This window comes from Oncorhynchus tshawytscha, linkage group LG02 (genome assembly GCF_018296145.1).
Source record: "Oncorhynchus tshawytscha isolate Ot180627B linkage group LG02, Otsh_v2.0, whole genome shotgun sequence".
Classification (NCBI taxonomy): domain Eukaryota; kingdom Metazoa; phylum Chordata; class Actinopteri; order Salmoniformes; family Salmonidae; genus Oncorhynchus; species Oncorhynchus tshawytscha.
In genome coordinates this window covers 59,273,408-59,295,428 of record NC_056430.1, presented here as the reverse complement: position 1 = coordinate 59,295,428, position 22,021 = coordinate 59,273,408, and the positions used below count along the sequence as shown (strand labels likewise).

General features: G+C 42.4%; 1 protein-coding gene across 1 annotated transcript; it reads right to left on the bottom strand.

The window, feature by feature from the left end:
- Positions 1 to 2,643: 2,643 nt before the first annotated feature.
- Positions 2,644 to 21,312, bottom strand: tmem178 (transmembrane protein 178). Its single transcript, XM_024443486.2, has 4 exons — positions 20,437 to 21,312; positions 8,729 to 8,842; positions 6,603 to 6,740; positions 2,644 to 5,810 (listed from the first exon to the last, which is right to left on the bottom strand). Exons 1-4 carry the CDS (start codon positions 20,846 to 20,848, stop codon positions 5,569 to 5,571), a joined length of 906 nt encoding a protein of 301 aa, XP_024299254.1. The 5' UTR covers positions 20,849 to 21,312; the 3' UTR covers positions 2,644 to 5,568.
- Between the last annotated feature and the right edge of the window lie 709 nt (positions 21,313 to 22,021).

Below are 22,021 nucleotides of genomic sequence, written 5' to 3'. Positions count from 1 at the left end.
GGCTCAGAACGCACCCTTGTGGGGCCCCAGTGTTGAGGATCAGCGGGGAGGAGATGTTGTTGCCTACCCTCACCACCTGGGGCGGCCCGTCAGGAAGTCCAGTACCCAGTTGCACAGGGGGGGGTCGAGACCCAGGGTCTCGAGCTTGATGACGAGCTTGGAGGGTACTATGGTGTTGAATGCCGAGCTGTAGTCGATGAACAGCATTCTCACATAGGTATTCCTCTTGTCCAGATGGGTTAGGGCAGTGTGCAGTGTGGTTGAGATTGCATCGTCTGTGGACGTATTTGGGCGGTAAGCAAATTGGAGTGGGTCAAGGGTGTCAGGTAGGGTGGAGGTGATATGGTCCTTGACTAGTCTCTCAAAGCACTTCATGATGACGGATGTGAGTGCTACGGGGCGGTAGTCGTTTAGCTCAGTTACCTTAGCTTTCTTGGGAACAGGAACAATGGTGGCCCTCTTGAAGCATGTGGGAACAGCAGACTGGTATAGGGATTGATTGAATATGTCCGTAAACACACCGGCCAGCTGGTCTGCGCATGCTCTGAGGGCGTGGCTGGGGATGCCGTCTGGGCCTGCAGCCTTGCGAGGGTTAACACGTTTAAATGTCTTACTCACTTCGGCTGCAGTGAAGGAGAGACCGCATGTTTCCGTTGCAGGCCGTGTCAGTGGCACTGTATTGTCCTCAAAGCGGGCAAAAAGTTATTTAGTCTGCCTGGGAGCAAGACATCCTGGTCCGTGACTGGGCTGGGTTTCTTCCTGTAGTCCGTGATTGACTGTAGACCCTGCCACATACCTCTTGTGTCTGAGCCGTTGAATTGAGATTCTACTTTGTCTCTGTACTGGCGCTTAGCTTGTTTGATAGCCTTGCGGAGGGAATAGCGGAGTCAGCAGTTCCAGCACGGTAAGTGGCTTGGACTTTGGAGTCAAGAGATGGAGCTGTGGTCGGGTTGTTCTCACCAGAGAACAGAGACTTGGTAGGCCACTTTTAATATGGAGACTGAGGTTCTCTAAGGTGTGTCCTACGGTAACCTCAGCACACAGATCCAAGAAGATGTGTTTTCTCTCAGAAGAGAGAATTAGAAGAGATTAATCCTATGTACACCTGAAGAATGGGGATAGTATTTCGGTTTTACAAGCTAGTTGAATTTACAGTATTTCTTAAAGACCCACTCCAGCCTCCCTAGCACCTCAGTTATCATCTGATTTACTTAACAAAAGGTGCATTTCAGTAACTGGTACAGATCTCCTCATGACATGGCACAAGTGGATGGGTGGGCCTTTTGTCTTCTATTGCTCCTCTATTGTTTCAGCAATCAAGGGGGAATGCTGATGACATCTGAGTTCCCCAATCAGAGAGACCAACTCCTTGAATACATTTTTTTTTTTTTTCTGAAAAACACTATTTTGCTCAAGTATGTTTACTTCACCCTTACGTGCCGGTACTTTACTGTATATATTCTCAGAATATTGTTTTTCAATGCGGGAAGTAAAAAAAATAGCTGGAGAGTGTCTTTAACAAATGGATGTCTTGATTTGAAAGGCTCTGGGAAGATAATTATTTTGACTATTTAGAGTGTTTGTTATAGGCCTACAGGTCAAACCAGTCCACTTTCTACTAATGTAGTTTATGAAAGTTAAATCGGGAAGGCTGATCTGAATGCATAGCCGCGGGAAGTAGAGGTGCACCATCAGCACCCCCTGATAAATCTGAAGAAATTTTGTAATATTTTTATTTATATTTTTTTTTTTTTGGGGGAGATTCCCAGCAAAAGTAGTCTACTGTGCTTTTAATAGTTCTGTATTAGCGGACCAATAAAGCCATCTCCTCCTTCTCAGCATCAATCTGTTTCTCCAAACCTCAAATTTTGAAGTTGCTCCAAACGTCAGAAGTTAAGTGTTAAAGTTTTTGATAAGGTCAAAACATAAAGTTTTGGCATTCATTACGAATTGTTAAATTAAGTGTTTGGAATACGGAAAACTATTTTAAAAATGAGTGTGTTCCACTGGGATTAAACATACAACCTTCAGATCCGGAGTCATGAGATTACGCCCATCTGCCACCACCATCCACAACGCCCTAGCAAAACCCAAGCCCACCGCCCCTAGTGGGCGGTTTTGAAGGCATTTGCCATCATCCTTCGGACATTTCAAAGTGATCTTGAGTGACCTTGAGCCTGATGTGGTGACTATTGAGAAAGCAGTAGGTAAAATTAAAGCACTTATATCTAACCTGTGCTGATCCTAAATCATGCAATTATAACAGTGCACACGTAAATAATGTTTCAGAACCATGGACAGTACTGCAATTTGAGGTAAAAATAGAAGACAGCTGATTGCTGATTTCAGCTCCTTGGACACTGAACAGCGTTGCACACAGTGCCGTTCCCAGCTCCCAACATAGATGATTATGGCAATACTGCTCAAGACCTCTTGGTTCTAGTAGTTTAACTATGCTCTGATGTGCTACAATGGTATACTGACAAGACTTTGTCATGAGTGCATGAAGGATCATTATGATATAACATTATAAGGGGGTCTTGAAAGTGCATTATAACGGCATCATGCAGGCCTTTGTAACACAGGTAACACACAGAGACAAAGCTTAACATAAGGCATGTCATAAACTCTTTAGACACGTTCTTGTTGATCATATTTTATTTACAGCTCGATTTAAATGTCAATATAGAAGACTTGAAGCTCAATGTACCATCTCGGAATTGCTGCTCTGCTTCTGACACAGCATGCTGAGTTGAACATACATAACCTGCAAGGTCCACACAAGCCATTTAATGTCCCCACAAGCCATTCAAGGTCCCTACAAGTCTTCCAGGTCAGATAGAGTCGTTGCGAAAGCTGGCCATTCCATGGGGCAGCATGTAACTTTCAGGGCCCACCCCTCACTGTTGGCTGCTCAGAACATGTGTGATGACGTTCCAACACAAAAGTCTTACATCCATTCAAGCGGTGTGTCAACATGATCTCATCCAGTTTCTACTGTTTTCACATTCCAATGTTGAATCGTGCACCATTTGTGTCCACGAGCGAGAAAAATGACTTTCCTCAACTTTGTAAGCAACAATCCCTGTAGTCCTTCGCCTATCATTGTCAGTATTCTTCTCACAGTCTGGCACACATTTTGAAATTATTAGTGATTATGCCTTATCTGTTTGGGAAGGGACTGGTTAATGGGTTCACTAAAAACTTTGTACAATTTGATTGCTACAACTAAAATTACCAATAGAATCCATCAGAATGACATAGGCTGTGGAATACATTTTTTTCAATCCCTTTGGTGCAATTTTCACAAGTATGTGGTACATTTTCACAACAAGCACAAAAATCTAAACAGATCATTAAAATGGCTCATGTTTCAAAACTCTAAGCACATTTTCAATTGACTGAGTACAACAAACAAATTCACAAAGTTACTGCATCAAATCACTCTTTCATTTTGGATATATAGTCAATCTTAGTACCTGCTTTTCAAAATGCAATATTCCCTTCATTTTGTTATATGATTTTCTTATAATTTGTTAAGAATACAATTATCTATCACTTAATAAATCTGCTCAAAACTGATAACTACTGAACCAAAACGATGTAATGCCTACTTTACGTATACAGTACGATAACTGCTGAACACTGTACATTTCTGTATTTTTACCTCATAAATGTGTCAGTTTGACATCAATTTATGTTGTAAGGTAAATCCAAATCCTATATGGATGTGACTGTAAATACTACATCATTCTCCATCAGCCAGTGTGCTCCAATAGGACAACATGGAAAGAGTCACTCTGTGTGCTACCATTTGGAATGATAGTGTAGTGTTGAAATACCTGTATTGTGTATAATAATATATTTCACTCATCATCTGAATTTCATTTGTACATTGTAAGCTGACGAATTTCAAGCAGAGCGACAGGCGATACTGTATTAGTTGACAAGTCCCGTAGAAAAGGGGGATCTTTCACAATGATGCATGCGGCAGAAATAGCACACAACACCCGTACTACGTTTTTACAGTAGCCAACTGCTTTACAATACCCCTATTTGTGATGATTTGTCCTACACGTGTGCTGTATACGGATTATGAAACTGTTAAACTGACATATTTCTCAACGTGCTCACAACCTGCCATTGGATACAAATTGTTTAAAAAAAATGGTATGTCAAGTTAGAGTCAAATACTGTATGGAAAATATATATTTACCATCTAGTATTCTTTCTATTCAGCACTTCAAAAAGAACAGTTTTGAAATGTGTATCAGCAGTGCACAACCCAGGTATTTCAGCAGTGCATTGTGCACGACACTATAATCTCAATTTGTAGCACATAGGGATTCTTTCCCCTTTGTCCTATTGGAGCACACTGGCTGATGGAGAATGATGATGTAGTATTTACAGTCACATCCATATGCTTTTACCTTCCAACATAAATTGATGTCAAATTGCTACATTTAGGTATAAAAATAGACATTTACAGTGTTCAACAGTTATCAAACTATATACGTTAACTAGGCAGTACATACTTGTGGCTCAGTGGTTATCAGTTTTGAGCAGTTTGATTAAGTGATAGATAATTGTATTGTTAACAAATGACAAGAAACTCATATCAAAAGTAAAGTGAATATTGCATTTTGAAAAGCAGACACTTAGATTGATTATGTAACCCCCCCAAAAAAGTGATTTGGTGCAGTGAACAGAGACTTTTTTCGTTTGTTTTTCTCAGTCAATTGGAAATGTGAGTTTTGAAACAGGGACGATTGTGATGATCTGTTTTGATTTTTGTTCTTGTCGTGAAAATGTACCACATACTAGTGAAAATTGCACGAAAGTGATTGAAAAGAACTGAAAATAGTAGTTAAAATGACTACATCATTATCTGATGTATTGGTGACTAACCAAAATGTGCTCATGGTATTTAATGGAAAATAAAGATGTGAAACCCCAATGAATGCACAATCAAAGGTTCTGAACATAAGATAGGGGGCATTACACATGCTATCAGTTTAGAGTTTTGTACTTAAGAGTTTAGAAAATATATCACTTACATCTGAAAAAAAGGAGGGTTCTTGCTTTTAAAGTGATACTAGTAGTTTTATACAATGTCCATTTGATTCAATCTTACCAAACCACCCATAAGAATTCTGTCTTTTTTGTATATATGCTAATATATACACACATGTTTTATGTGTGTGGTATGCCTGTGTGGGTATTTGCATCGTTTCATGTTATTCACTCTCATATTGTTCTCCATATCTTGGAGAGAGAGAGAGAGAGACTGTGTGTGTGCTTGTGTACACATGTGTAGGTCCATATGTATGTGTGAGTTTGCCTGTGTGCACATACAAACACACACATAACACATCATAACAGCTGCACCTTCCATAACACCTCGATAAAGGATGGCGAGAGTCTACAAAAAAGACCAACAAGATATCCCATATCTCACTGTGGAAACTATGTTTCATCTCTGGTTTCGTACAAATAAAACACCTCCTCTTATATTGGTCTTCCTAGATCCTCCAAATCTACAGGGGGCGCACAATTCTCTCACACTGCTCATACCGAGGACTCCCGGGCGGTTTTGGAGTGCAGGGCCTTGGTTTGGCTGAAGAAGGGGTAGGTGGTGCAGAGGCAGCCCGATGCCACGGTAAGTCCCAGGCTGACCCAGGCGCAGAAGATGGACCAGCCGTAACCATGGTCCACGTCGCCGGGCAGTCCATAGATGAAGGGTGGGTTCCGGGAGAGGTCGTAGGAGACGCTGGCGGCGTAGGTGCACAAGGAGATGGTGCAGAATATCCCTGGAGGGGACACATTTTTAGCTCCAAGATTTTTATCAAAGAGGTCATACAGGATTCAAATAACAACAAAGGACAGGCTAGACAGTTGAAGTAAAATCAGGAGATATTTATAAGTTATATTCTTCAAGAATCAATGGCTATATATTATTCATTAAAAAGTCTAAAAATGGATGTACCAATCCCGAATTGCCACTTTAATAACCATCTGCATGGAATGACAATTCATGAGTATAACATCAATAAATAAACAAAAAAACACAAGTTGAAAGGAAATCTAAAACTCAACTGAAATGAAAAATGAGCCGCCCTATTGTGTAATGTTATAAATATGTTAAAGGAATGTTTGCATACAACCATTGAAGTAGTCTCCTGTTTGTAGCGATTAGCTATTATGAATGGCTATGGCATGGTTTATTATGCATATTAACACCTGTCTATAAGGTTTTACGAATGCATCTGTATCCATTAGGCATTTACAAATTCTGCTAAAAAAGAGCCTTTACTGTATGTGTTTGATGAACAGTTGTGAGGAAGATTTGGACGAGACAAAGAGAGGGAGAGAGCGAGAGAGCGAGAGCGAGAGAGAGCCAGATAGAGACAAAGGGGGAGAAAACTAAAGATAGAGATATAGAGCTGTTGTAAAAAGAGGCACAGAGAGACAAAAGTTGAAACCAACAATGAAAAGGAAAGAGAAGCACACACTCTCTCTATATCGCTGTCTCTCTCTGTTTCTCTCTCTAACACACACACACATAGGAGAGGTAGGGTGTTGGTAGTTGGCAGGCTTTGTACCTGCCATGAGGAAGAGCAGGCCGGAGACGTGCTGGGTGAGGCTCTCCTCCCAAAAGAAGCCCACTGTGGCCACAATGCTGCCACACAGCAAAACGGCGGCCGCCATCCCAAGGAACCCCGCCGTGATTCGCCGCAGATCTGAGACACACACACATATAAACATAGCACACACACACAAGCAAGTACACAAAGATACAGACACCAGCATACACAAAAGCGAACACATAAGCACACATACACACACACACAAGTGAAAACATTAGCACACACCAACATTTCCATGACAACCACCACCTAGTAAACCCGCTCATGCTACCCCTCAACAGTCTCCAAACAACCACGGGAAACATTTGTTTTTATTAGGTAATACTTTGCATTTCGTCTCCCCTGTCCTACATTTGTTACAACCCTGTCATAAGAATGACATGATGCCTGTCATAACGTAAAATGGCCAGCAACGACTGTTAAAAATAGGTGAATTTGAATGATTTCCTTAATGCATCGTGACAGCATTGTGCCTTGTTTTTCAGTACACGTTATGGCAAGCATTATGTCACTCAACACACAACAGTGTTATAGCGGGATATGTTAATGGAAATATTCAATTCCTGCAACTATACTGTAGCAACATTATGACACATTGATCATAAATCACATATCCGATAGTATACTCCCCCCCCCCAATGTAGGCCTACTCTGCATCTCATACATTTGTCAGATCGAGTTGCAGTATCCTAACACAGGATCAAACTCGAACAGGAAACCACTGGCAACGTCCCAAATAACACCCTATGCACTTAATAGGGAACAACGGTGCACGCAAAAGTAGTGCACTTAATAGGGAATAGGGTGCCATTTCGGATGCAAACACTGTCTAAAGGTGGCAGGCAGACAAAGAAAACCAATCACATTTTGACTTTGATGAATGTTCTTTCTCAGACTAGTTGTGGAGTAATAATAAGACTGTGTGGAGTTCATATGTTTTTCTTTTACAAGCTGACATTTACTTCCTCCCCGTGAACATTTTCTATAACCATGTAGTAATCCGATCATCAGGGGTCGGACACTGGAGTAGGAATGCTAGCTTCGAAAGGTTAGCTTAACATATTCAGCATGTGGGTACAGTATTAGCTTTATTACAGATCATGGTTCTCTGAAGAGATCACTATGGTTGTCTGAAGGTTCTAAAGGTTCCACAGCATGAAGCCAAATGAATATGGAGCACTGGGAATTGGACATCCACTGTTATTTCATTATCAAACCTAGACACAGCAGACATGTTCAGAACCTTTAGTCTACAGTACTGTACGAAGCACTGAAAAACAGACTTAAAAAAAACACACATACAAAACATGTAACTATTTATACAAAAAAAAAAACATAATACAAGGGATGGGAAGAGCAAGTAACAGTAAAACATTTCCCCAATAAATAATGGAAATAATATGGGTAGGGATACAATGATATTGTTTGAGCAAAGATGGTGGTAGAAATTTGCCCCAAATCCGTAAGATGAAAGTGAGGGTCGCTATGTTTTTTTGGACCAACCACTACCTGGAAAAGCTCATCTTAAAGGACCCTAACACTACGCATGACAGACGTCAGACTATCCCACCGCAGACACCGACATAGATCAGTTGTAGGGCACCTGGAATCAAACTTCTCACACCACACCAAGACCATCTAACCATTGTTCAAGAGACTTTTGGCTCAGACCAAACCGGAAATGAGCTAGCATTTTCTACCTCTGGTTCGTTGGGTATTGCTATGGAGGAAATTAATGGAATTATAGGATAAACTCTGAGAATCTGAAGTAAACACATGCTTAGGAGATCTTATATGTTTTGTTCTATGAGATAATATCAGTCAGTTTACATGACCTTTATGAATTCTAAAGTATGTATGTGCTATATGTGCTTGTTTTGATTACATAAATGCTTCAAAATTCACAAAGTGACGTTAGCTGAGGAAGATTATCTCATAGAACGAAACGTATAAGATCTCTTACAGTTCCCCATAGGTTCCCCATAGGCTTTGGCCAACGACACCATTACTATTTCTCTCTATAAAAAACAGCTAGCCATGCTATGTTTTATTGCTGATGGTTCTGGGACTGCAATACATACGTAAGAGATGCCATTCATCTTGCTGAATGGTTCTCGTCAGGTTGAGTGGGATGTTTCGAAGCCGAATAGGCTGAGAGAAATGGTACTTGACAGTTGTGCATCGATCCGCAATACCTGTAGAGAGAATAGATTACTAAAAAGCTCTACGTTTTAACATTAGCACGTTTAACTTTTGTTATGTAAAATCGTTGCCCTACTTACAGGTCTTTACTTGAAGTTACCATAAGATGTACATGGCATAATGCCATATTATAATGGTTTATAATCATGTACTGTATAAAAGTTTCATTTAACTTTTAATGTCATAACAGCTTTATGTCAGTGATCGTTAACCTCTATGGGATCGGTGTCCCCCCCTCAGGATGGTTGAGCTAAACATATGCTAATTACATTAGCCTGAGGTTGTAAGTAACAAAAAAAAAATCCCGGGACATAGACATATCTGATATGTGAAGAAAGCTTAAATTCTTGTTAATCTAACTGCACTGTCCAATATACAGTAGCTATTACAGTGAAAGAATACCATGCTATTGTTTGAGGAGAGTGCACAATTATGAACTTGAAAATGTATTAATAAACCAATTAGGCAGTCTTTATACAACATTTTGAACAGATAAGCAATGGTTCATTGGATCTGTCTAAAACTTTGCACATATGCTGCCATCTAGAAGCCAAAATCTAAATTGTGCCTGGGCTGGAATAATACATTATGGCCTTATCTTTTACCAGATCTAATGTGTTACATTTTCCAACATTATTTTCACATTTCCACAAACTTCAAAGTGTTCTCTTTTAAATTATATCAAGAATTTGAATATCTTTGCTTCAGGTCCTGAGCTACAGGCAGTTAGATTTGGGTATGTAATTTTTGGTGTAAATTGAAAAAAGGGTTGGATCCTTTTGTGTCATAAACCAGGCATTGCATATTATACAGGGAATGCTTATAACAGTGCTATAAAATTGATGTGTCAGGTCACATTGTAAAGGGCAATACTCAATATTTCTCTTTACCATCATCAACTGCCTCAAACTGTGACATTTGAGCTCTTGTATTTCCATGCAATGGCTAACTTGGTTTGAAAATAGTAAACACTGACACTTACTTGGCTTTGAAGCAACCAATGGGTTGTCCAGTGTCCCTTACGCGCATGGCAGGCCTAGGTATACTGTAGAGTTGAATTGGTATAGTAATCAACTATATGCAGGACAAATTAATTTAACTTGGCCTGTGCTGTTGCCTATTTTGTTATCTTTCCAAACTGGACAGGTTTAGACAGTTTTACATAGGGAGTTCTCAGTAACACTTTATAAGGTACCCTTTTTAATTTGTTTATAACGCATTTACAAATGATTAAATAACTGTTATAAGCCGTTTAGAAAAGGTACCTTTATAAAGGCTGCTTATAAAGTGTTACAAAGTTACCTTTGCTGAAGTTACGGTGTCTCTAAAGGTGAGCTACTGTAAAATGTTGTCTCTTTCTTATATGAGAGTACAGTTGTCACCTGTGCTCCCTCTCCGGCCTCTAAGTCACCAGGCTGCTCGTTGTGGCAATCACCTGTCACCATCGTTACACGCACCTGCGCGTCATCAGACTCACCTGGACTCCATCACTTCCCTGATTACCTTCCCTGTATATGTTACGGGTTTCTTCCGTCGAAAGAGAGGAGGACCAAAATGCAGCGTGGTTATCTTTATACATCTTCAATGAAAGATGAAAAATGAACAATATACAAAACAAGAAACGTGAAAAACCAAAACAGCCCTATCTGGTGCAACAAACACAGAGACAGGAACAATCACCCACAAAATACCCAAAGAATATGGCTGCCTAAATATGGTTCCCAATCAGAGACAACGATAAACACCTGTCTCTGATTGAGAACCACTCCAGGCAACCATAGACTTACCTAGACTACTATACTAAACACAACCCCATCAATCTACAAAACCCCTAGACAAGACAAACACATAATTCACCCATGTCACACCCATGCCTGACCAAAATAATAAAGAAAACACAAAATACTAAGGCCAGGGCGTGACAGTATATGTCACTCCCTTTGGTTCCTTCCCCAGGCGTCATTGTTTCTGTTCCAGTGTTTAGTCTGTGCGTTGTTTTATGTTATGTTTATTTATTAAAACACTCACTCCCTGAACTTGCTTCCTGACTCCCAGCGCACATCGTTGCAGAATGACGCCTCACCTAAGGGAAGTATCAGGGAGTGTTTTTATTTTGTTTGGTGGGAATGACGTAGGGTCCGGGAGCCGCTACAGGCTCTCATGCCTCAGACAGATCGCCATGCTCCCCTGCCTCCGCCGGTTCGTCAGGCTCTCATGCCTCAGCCAGATCACCAGGCTCCCCTGCTAAAGCTGGCTCGTCGGGCTTTCATGCCTTCACCGGATCGCCAGTCTCCCCTGCCTCCACCGGCTCGTCAGGCTCTCATGCCTCAGCCAGTCTGTCAGGGGAGGGGTACCTTCACATATGCTCTCTCCGGTGCTCTAGATTGCCATGCTCCCGCTTCTCAGCCGGACTGACTGGTTTCCCGCGCCTCAGCAGAGGTGACCGGTCTGCTCCTGATCCCCAGGATCGTCATTTTGGTCGGCAACCTGCAGCTGGCGCTGCGCATCGGTGAGAGGTTACTGTCAAGTGTGCTCCCTCTCTGGCCTCTAAGTCACCAGGCTGCTCGTTATGGCGCACACTCGTCACCATCGTTACACGCACCTGTGCGTCATCAGACTCACCTGGACTCCATCACTTCCCTGATTACCTTCCCTGTATATGTCACTCTTTGGTTCCTTCCACAGGCATCATTGTTTTTGTTTCAGTTTCATGTCTGTGTGCTGTTAGTGTTTCTTGTTTGTATTATGTTTTGTTTATTTTATTAAAACACTCCCTGAACTTGCTTCCCGACTCAGCGCACTCGTAGACGCCCAAGACCACGCCCATTATTCATGGCCATGGACGTCCAAGACTCTTTGAACTTCTGTCTTTATTTCCGGCTGAGCTCCCACAACTTGAAGTGGTGGGACAAAATCTAAACAGTTTCCCATCGAATGAAGCGCTGATGCTCTTTAAAACACTTTTTATTCAAAATCTTTACACACATTCAAAAGACGTATCATAGGAATCATTGTAGATCCGTCTTGTGGTCCACATCTACATAATGCATGGGAACCGCAATCATTTCATACTTGGTAGAAATGATGAAACATCATCATGTGCATATTGAGCGGGCACTTTGAAGTGTGCGCTCACACCTGTGTTTGATCTCTCACTGTGAGCGTGAGGCGTGTGAGGCTGCGAACTCAATATCTGCATCTCACGCTCAGAGAGTTAGGAGGTTGTGTGTTTATTTACACTAGCCAACACTCCGTGCCTTTGCATAGATATGAGTAGCTCTGCTCGCAGTCCCTGGTTGTGTCCCAAATGGCACCCTATTCCCTATACACTCTTAGAAAAAAGGGTTCCAAAATTGTTCTTCGATGGTCCCCATAGGAGCACCCTTTTTGGTTCCAGGTAAGAACCATAGACATTAAAATCAGTAGATAGTGATAGCGCTGACGTCATCCACGTATTCCTATGGAAAACTCCCGATTGGCACATGAATTCGGAAGTATTTTAATTTTAAGCACGCCATATTGCTGAATGGTGCTGAATGGCCCCCCCAAAAATTGCTGAGGATCATGGTGAAAGTGGCCGTAACTAGCAAAGGATCATGGTCGATGTAGTCGTTTTCATCCTGCCTGAGCGAGTCAACTGGGAGCCTCCTCGTAGCCTTCCGGCCATGATTGGTCTGTGTCAGCACGTGGTCCTGTGTGACAACAAATGTAAATCAAATCAAATTTTATTTGTCACATACACATGGTTAGCAGATGTTAATGCGAGTGTAGCGAAATGCTTGATCTTGTAGAAGTCATAATGGATCCATATTTAATTAAATATCTCGGTTTGTCAAATTAAATCAAATTGTATTGCTCACATAGACATGGTTAGCAGATGTTAATGCGAGTGTAGCGAAATGCTTGTGCTTCTAGTTCCGACCGTGCAGTAATGAGTAATCTATCAATTTCACAACAACTACCTTATACACACAAGTGTACAGGAATGAATAAGAATATGTACATATAAATATATGGATGAGTGATGGCCATGCGGTAGATGGTATAAAATACAGTATATACATATGAGATGAGTAATGTAGGATATGTAAATATTATATAAAGTGGCATTGTTTAAAAAGTGACTAGTGATACACTTATTACATCTAATTGTTTCATTATTAAAGTGGCTAGAGATTTGAGTCAGTATGTTGGCAGCAGCCACTCAATGTTAGTGATGGTTGTTTAACAGTCTAATGGCCTTAAGATAGAAGCTGTTTTTCAGTCTCTTGGTCCCAGCTTTGATACACCTGTACAAACCTCGCCTTCTGGATGATAGCGAGGGTGAACAGGCAGTGACTCGGGTGGTTGTTGTCCTTGAGGATCTTTTTGGCCATCCTGTGACATCGGGTGCTGTAGGTGTCCTGGAGGGCAGGTAGTTTGCCCCCGGTGATGTCGTTGTGCAGACCTCACTACCCTCTAGAGAGCCATATGGTTGTGGGCAGAGCAGTTGCCGTACCAGGCGGTGATACAGCCCGACAGGATGCTCTCGATTGTGCATCTGTAAAGGTTTGTGAGTGGTTTCGGTGACAAGCCAAATGTATTCAGCCTCCTGAGGTTGGAGAGGCGCTGTTGCTCCTTCTTCACCACGCTGTCTGTGTGGGTGGACAATTTCAGTTTGTCCGTGATATGTACGCCGAGGAACTTAAAACTTTCCACCTTCTCCACTACTGTCCCGTCGATGTGGATAGGGGGGGTGCTCCTCTGCTGTGTCCTGAAGTCCATGATCATCTCCTTTGTTTTGTTGACGTTGAGTGTGAGGTTATTTTCCTGACACCACACTCCGAGGGCCCTTACCTCCTCCCTGTAGGCCATCTCGTCGTTGTTGGTAATCAAGCCTACCACTGTAGAGGCGTGCATGGCCATGCAGTCATGGGTGAACAGGGAGTACTGGAGAAGGCTGAGAACGCACCCTTGTGGGGCCCCAATGTTGAGAATCAGCGGGGTGGAGATGTTGTTTCCTACCCTCACCACCTGGGGGCGTTCCATCAGAAAGTCCAGGACCCAGTTGCACAGGGCGGGGTCGAGACCCAGGGTTTCGAGCTTAACCTCTCTGGGATATGTGGGACGCCCACCTGGCCAAAAGCCAGGGAAAATGCAGAGCGCCAAATTCAAATAAATTACTATAAAAATCCAACTTTCATTAAATCACACATGCAAGATAGAAAATTAAAGCTATACTTGATGTGAATCCAGCCAACATGTCAGATTTCAAAAAGGCTTTTCGGCGAAAGCAAACGATGCTATTATCTGTAAACAAAGAGAGAAACCATATTTCAACCCTGCAGGCGCGACACAAAACGTAGAAATAAAAATATAATTCATGCCTTACCTTTGACGAGCTTCTTTTGTTGGCACTCCAATATGTCCCATAAACATCACAAATGGTCCTTTCTCAAAAGTTACCTGTAAACTTTGCCAAAACATTTCAAACTACATTTGTAATACAACTTAGGTATTTTTTTACGTAAATAATCGATAAAATTGAAGACGGGATGATCTGTGTTCAATACAGGAAGAAAACAAACTGAAGCATGCTTTCTAGTCACACGCCTCTATCTAACAGTACACTTCAAGTGACCCTCGTTCAAGACGGCTGTACTTGTTCATTATTCAAAGGAATAACCTCAACCAATTTCTAAAGACTGTTGACATCCAGTGGAAGCGATAGAAACTGCAAGAAGGTCACTTAGAAATCTGGATTCCCAGTGAAAAACTCTTGAAAAGAGAGTGAACTAAAAAAAAAATCAGAATGGTTTGTCCTCGGGGTTACGCCTGCTAAATAAGTTCTGTTACACTCACAGACATGATTCAAACAGTTTTAGAAACTTCAGTGTGTTTTCTATCCAAATATACTAATAATATGCATATCTTATCTTCTGGGGATGAGTAGCAGGCAGTTGAATTTGTGCATGCATTTCATGCAGACCTGAAAATACTGCCCCCTGTCACCAAGAAGTTAATGATGAGTTTGGAGGGAACTATGGTGTTAAATGCTGAGCTCTAATCGATGAACAGCATTCTTACATAGGTATTCCTCTTGTTCAGATGGGTTAGGGCAGTGTGCAGTGTGATTGCAATTGCGTCATCTGTGGACATATTGGGGCAGTTAGCAAATTGGAGTGGGTCTAGGGTGTCAGGTAGGGTGGAGGTGATATGATTCTTGACTAGTCTCTCAAAGCACTTCATGATGATGGAAGTGAATGCTACGGGGTGATAGTCGTGTAGCTCAGTTACCTTAGCTTTCTTGGGAACAGGAAAAATGGTGGCCCTCTTGAAGCATGTGGGAACAGCAGACTGGGATAGGGATTGATTGAATATGTACGTAAACACATCAGCCAGCTGGTCTGCACATGCTCTGAGGACACGGCTAGGGATGCCGTCGGGGACGGCAGCCTTGCAAGGGTTAACACGTTTAAATGTTTTACTCACGTTGGCCACAGTGAAGGAGAGCCCGCAGGTTTTGGTAGCGGGCCATGTCAGTGGCACTGAATTGTTTTCAAAGCGAGCAAAGAAGTTGTTTAATTTGTCTGGGAGGAAGACGTCGGTGTCAGCGACGGGGCTAGTTTTCTTTTTGTAATCCGTGATTGGACTGTAGACCCTGCCACATACGTCTCGTGTCTGAGCCGTTGAATTGCGACTCTACTTTGTCTCTATACTGACACTTAGCTTGTTTGATTGCCTTGCGGAGGGAGTAGCTACACTGTTTGTATTCGGTCATGTTTCTGGTTGCCTTGCTATGATTAAAAGCAGTGGTTCACGCTTTCAGTTTTGCGCGAATGCTGCCATCAATCCACGGTTTCTGGTTGGGGAAGGTTTTAATAGTCACCGTGGGTACAACATCACCGATGCACTTGCTAATAAACTTGCTCACTGAATCAGCGTATACATCAATGTTGTTGTCTGAGGCTATCCGGAACATATCCCAGTCCCTGTGATCGAAGCAAACTTGAAGCGTGGAATCCGATAAAATGGAGTCGTGGTCAGATTTCCCGAAAGGAGGGCGAGGGAGGGCTTTGTATGCATCACAGAAGTTAGAGTAGCAATGATCCAGAACGCTGCCAGTCCGGGTCGTGCATTCGATATGCTGATAACATTTAGGGAGCCTTGTTATGAGATTAGCTTTGATAAAATCCCCAGCTACAATAAATACAGCCTCAGGATATATGGTTTCCAGTTTACATAGAGTCCAATGAAGTTATTTCAGGGCCGTCGAGGTGTCTGCTTGGGGGGAGGGGGGAATATACACGGCTGTGATTATAATCTAAGAGAATTCTCTTGGTAGATAATGCGGTCGGCATTTGATTGTAAGGAATTCTAGTTCAGGTGAACAAAAGGACTTGAGTTCTTGTATGTTGTTGTGATCACACCACGACTCGTTAATCATAAGGCATACACCCCCGCCCTTCTTCTTACCAGAGAGATGCTTGTTTCTGTCGGCGCGATGCGTGAAGAAACCGGGTGGCTGTATCGACTGATAACATATCCCGAGTGAGCCATGTTTTGTGAAACAGAGAATGTTACAATCTCTGATGTCTCTCTGGAAGGCAACCCTTGCTCGAATTTCGTCTACCTTGTTGTCAAGAGACTGGACATTGGTGAGTAGTATACTCGGGAGCGGTAAGCGATGTGCCCGTCTACGGAGCCTGACCAGAAGACCGCTCCGTCTGCCCCTTCTGCGGCGCCGTTGTTTTGGTTTGCCTACTGGGATCCGATCCATTGTACTGGGTGGTGGTCCAAACTGAGGATCCGCTTCGAGAAAGTCGTATTCCTGGTTGTAATGTTGGTAAGTTGACGTTGCTCTTCTATCCAATATATTTCCAGACAAGGGCTTTTGGCACCTCTAGGTTGCTACGCAGTAGCCAACCAGCAGAGTGTGTGACTTCACGCTCCAGACCGGACACCAGGAGCCTGTGTAGACCCTTTTTGGTTCCAGGTAGAACCAAAAAAGGAACCCAAAAAGGTTCTACCTGGAACCAAAAAGGGTTCTTCAAAGGTTTCTCCTATGGGGACAGCCGAAAAACCCTTTTAGGTTCTAGATCGCACCTCCGAAGAAAAATCTATCTCTCAGACTGGCCAGTAAAAATAAAATATTAAGATGGGCAAAAGAACACAGACACTGGACAGAGAAACTGCCTAGGCGGCCAGCATCCCGGAGTTGCCTCTTCACTGTTGACATTGAGACTGTTTTTTTGCCGGTACTATTTAATGAAGCTGCCAGTTGATGACTTGTGAGGTGTCTGTTTCTCAAACTAAACACTCTAATGTATTTGTCCTCTTGCTCAGCTGTGCACCGGGGCCTCCCACTCCTCTTTCTATTCTGGTTAGTGCCAGTTGCGCTGTTCTGTGAGGTGAGTAGTACACTGCGTTGTACGAGATCTTCATTTTCTTGGCAAAATCTCACATGGAATAGCCTTCATTTCTCAGAACAAGAATAGACTGATGAGTTTCAGAAGAAAGTTACTTGTTTCTGGCCATTTTGAGCCAGTAATTGAACCCACAAATGCACAGGAATGAAGGTTGCTGATAATCGACCTCTGTATGCCTACATAGATATTACATTAAAAATCTGCTGTTTCCAGCTACAATAGTCATTTAAAGCATTAACAACGTCTACCCTGTATTTCCGATCAATTTGATGTTATTTTAACGTACAAACAAATTGCTTTTCTTTTAAAATAAGGACATTTCTAAGTGACCGCAAACGTTTGAATGGTAGTGTAAATATTCAGACCCTTTGCTATGAGACATGAAATTTTGCTCAGGTGCATCCTGTTTCCATTGACCATCCTTGAGATGTATCTACAACTTGACTGAAGCCCACCTGTGGTAAATTCAATTGACTGGACATGATTTGGAAAGTTACACACCTGTCTATATAAGGTCCTGCAGTTGACAGTGCATGTCAGATCAAAAACCAAGCCATGAGGTCAAAGGAATTGTCTGTAGAGGTTCAAGACAGGATTGTGTCGAGGCACAGATCTGGGAAAGGGTACACAAAAAATTCTGCAGCATTGAAGGTTCCCAAGAACACAGTGGCCTCCATCATTCTTAAATAGAAGAAGTTTGGAACCACCAAGACTCTTCCTAGAGCTGGCCGCCTAGCTAAACTGAGCAATCAGGGGAGAAGGGCCTTAGTCAGCGAGGTGACCAAGAACCCTGATGGTCACTCTGACAGAGCTCCAGAGTTCCTGTCTGGAGATGGGAGAACCTTCCAGAAGGACAATCATCTCTGCAGCACTCCACCAATCAGGCCTTTATGGTAGAGTGGCCAGATGGAAGCCACTCCTCAGTAAAAGGCACACGATAGCCCGCTTGAAGTTTGCCAAAAAGGCACCTAAAGGACTCTCAGACCATGAGAAACAAGATTCTCTGGTCTGATGAAACCAAGATTGAACTCTTTGGCCTGAATTCCAGGCGTCACATCTGGAGGAAACCTGGTACAGTCCCTATGGTGAAGCATGGTGGTGGCAGCATCATGCTGTGGGGATGTTTTTCAGTGGCAGGGACTGGGAGACTAGTCAGGATTGAGGGAAAGATGAACAAAGCAAAGTACAGAGAGATCCTTGATGAAAACCTGCTCCATAGCGCTCAGGACCTCAGACTGGGGTGAAGGTTTATATTCCAACAGGACAACGACCCTAAGCACACAGCCAAGACAACGCAGGAGTGACTTCGGGACATGTCTCTGAATGTCCTTGAGTGGCCCAGCCAGAGCCCGGACTTGAACCCGATTGAACATCTCTGGAGACACCTGGAAATAGCTGTGCAGCGATGCTCCCCATCCAACCAGACAGAGCTTGAGAGGAGAAGAAGAAGAACGGGAGAAACTCCCCAAATACAGGTGTGCCAAGCTTGTAGCGTCATTTCTAAGAAGCCTCGAGGCTGTAATCTCTGACAAAGGTTCTTCACCAAAATACTGAGTAAATGTTATTTTGCAAAAATGTCTAAAAACCTGTTTTTGCTTTGTCGTTATGGGGTATTGTGTGTAGATTGATGAGGGGAAAAAAACATTTTAAAATTTTTCATTTTAAAAACATTTCATTTTAAAATAAGGCTGTAACAAAAAAAATGGTTAAAGGTCAAGGGGTCTGAATACTTTCCTAATGCACTGTATATATGGTTCTATGTAGAACCCTTCATGCCTTCCAAAGAATCCTTCTTGCCTTCCAATCATCAAATAACCCTTTCTTCCAAAAACGGTTCTTAGGATATTAAAAGTTCTAGGTTAGAAACCTTCGCCTTACAAAGAATCATGTCTTCCAAAAAGGGTTCTTCTGATCAAAACGGTTCTTGGTAGAACCCTAACCTTCCGCAAAGAACACTTTTGGAACGCTATTTTCTAAGAGTGTATGGGCACAATTCTTCACAGGTTGAAGCAGGTATCAAATTAAATCCACATTGACAGAAATCAAACGGTAGGTGTTGAAGCTCGAGGTCCTTCACATGACACCTCAGCCGTTTTAAATAATCAGGGCGACATTAATCTTGATGGACTGGACACCGCGTGGAAAAGTTATCATTTCATCACGATCAACTTTTTGAGTTTCAACCTTAAAAAGACTTTGTAGGAACTTGAACTTCAGCACATTGGGCATGAATTCAGTCATAGAAAATGTTTTATTCTGGCGTTTCCCTAAAGGAGATCCCTTTATGGTTGTAGGTAGAACACTTTCAATCAAATAAACCTTTTAGATCCATTTTTTTCCATAGAGAAGGTTCTTAAGAACCCTGTAGGATTCCATGTTGAACACTTTCCCCTGTAGAATAAAAAATGGCTTCAAAGGGGGTTCTTTGTGGGTAAAAAAAAGGTGATATCTAAAACCTAAAAGGGTTCTTAGGCTGACCCTTCCAGGTAGAACCCTTTTGCTTCCAAGTAAAACCATTTTTGGTTCCATGTAAAAACCCTTTCCACCGAGGGTTTAACATGGAACTCAAAATGGTTCTTCCTGGAACCAAAAAGGGTTTAACTGGAATCAAAAAGTGTTCTCCTATGGCTACAGACAAATAACCCTTTGGAATATTTTTTTCTAAGTGTAGTCAATCAACACTTTAGCTTTTGTAGCCCTATAGATGGCTCTATTGACAATTTGACTGGGATAACAACATAAACAAACATTTCCAAGGCCTGTCTACAACGATTACCACTGTGGGAAAATGAGAGGGAATTAAAAAAAAAAATGTAACTCATAGATTAGCCTATTAATAACCTAAATCATTAGGCTATAATTTCCCAGCACCCTCATCATGATGCGACAATTATAGAAATCATAATAGCCTACTAAAGCAAGCATTGGTAATGAGTTTGAAATAGCAATGAATGTTCCTGGAAATTAGTTTGGGCGTGTATAATCATGAGCCCTTGTGTATGAGCCGTCATAAACCTTGTTTTGACGCAATGCACGTATGCAGAATCATCACCGCAGATGGAGCTACCTCGATTAAAGGGATGCAAAACAGTCATTGCCTATAGTCACGGATTACTGACAGCAAATTTGACAACTGTTTTTCTTTTCTCCCACTTTTTAGTGTGCACATTAAAACTTACCCTTTGATATGAGTTTATCGATATCCCGGTCCATGCCTTGAAAGTAGCATTTTCTCCAGAGTCCAGAATATGTGGAGAACAACGGACGCCCACATTCCGTCTCAAGAATCCCCATCCCCAGTATTGCCCTCCAGTTCTCAAGTAATTCCTCCTCTCTACTCCCGACGTGAATCGGCTTCATAAGCGCCACGTTCCGTTTGGAGTTGCCGTTGTCCACAAGAGGCAAGTGGTATATAGGCATCTCCCTGTTTTTCTGGTCGTTAGAATCCGACCCATACTTGTCGCAGTTCTCCTTATGCCTTCTGGTGTCTGTCTCGTACCAATGGTCGGTGAAGATAGCGGTGACCAACAAGAGTAAAGAGATAACGCTCATGGACAAGCTAAGAGCCGTTGCAAGAGCTTGTTTCTCCATGGTTTGAACATCAGCGCTCGGCGCTATGCGCACAGTTTAGACGTGTTGACAGTCGGACGCCCTTCTTCCAGCACCTGCTATTCCAGTTACTACGCATTTTTACGCATCCTCTAACCTGCGAACATGGTCCACAGTCGAGAGCGCATTGGCATTGGCTGCTTCCCACCCGCGGGTTGCTGAAAATGGAAGATACAACAACACAGGTGGATCCGTACGGTGTCCGCAAGCGTGCTGGTGTGGGCTAAACTCCGCACTTGCCTCTCTGTGCTCGGGATTACTAGTGTTTACCTGCAGAAACCACACCACCCCTATCGCTCTTTCCCTCTCCTCAGCACCTGGGCTTATCCTCTTCGTTAGTGACACAGTCGGGTAAAACTGAGGGCTCCTCCTATTCGCATGGAGAGGAAAATGACCATCTCCCGGAGGCGACATACAGCGTGTGTGGGGGAATGTCAAGGTTGTCCTACTCTTTCACAGTCAGTAATAAAGATGGGTGTGTCTATAAGAGAAAATAATGGTTCCCTGTAACTTAACCCTTGCATCCTCAGTTTGATAAAATATCCATTCCCCCAATACACCAAATACACAATTTGACAATTTGAATGTGTAAAACTTAAATTACTCTCTCTCTCTCTCTCTCTCTCTCTCTCTCTCAGATGCAGACACATACACACGCACATCAAACATATGAAACAGGCCAAAACGTTTGTCCATCTACCTACCCCTAAATTAAATTAATACTAAAAAGAACCCTTGAATCTCCTTTTTGAGTGCGGACCAGCTACAATGTTGGAATTCTATTACATTTTGGTCGACGCACCTGTTCTGAGCACAGTGGTCACACAAACTATGAATGATATGAGCCATTACTGCAGTACTCTCTCTCTATCTTACACACATACACACTACCAAACAATTGACTCCCACTCAAAATCCTATTTTCACTAACCCCTAAACCTAACTGTTAACCCTAACCCCTAATCCTAAACCAGACCCAAACTCCTAATGCTAAACTTACCCCCTAACCCCAATTCTAACCCTAACCCTAATTGTAAACCTAAACCTAACTCCTAAGCCTAAAATAGCCTTTTTCCTTTTGGGGAAGGATGGCAAAAAGTCCCAAATTTTCCTTGTTTTACTATCCTTGTGAGGAGTTCTGGTCTCCACAAGGAT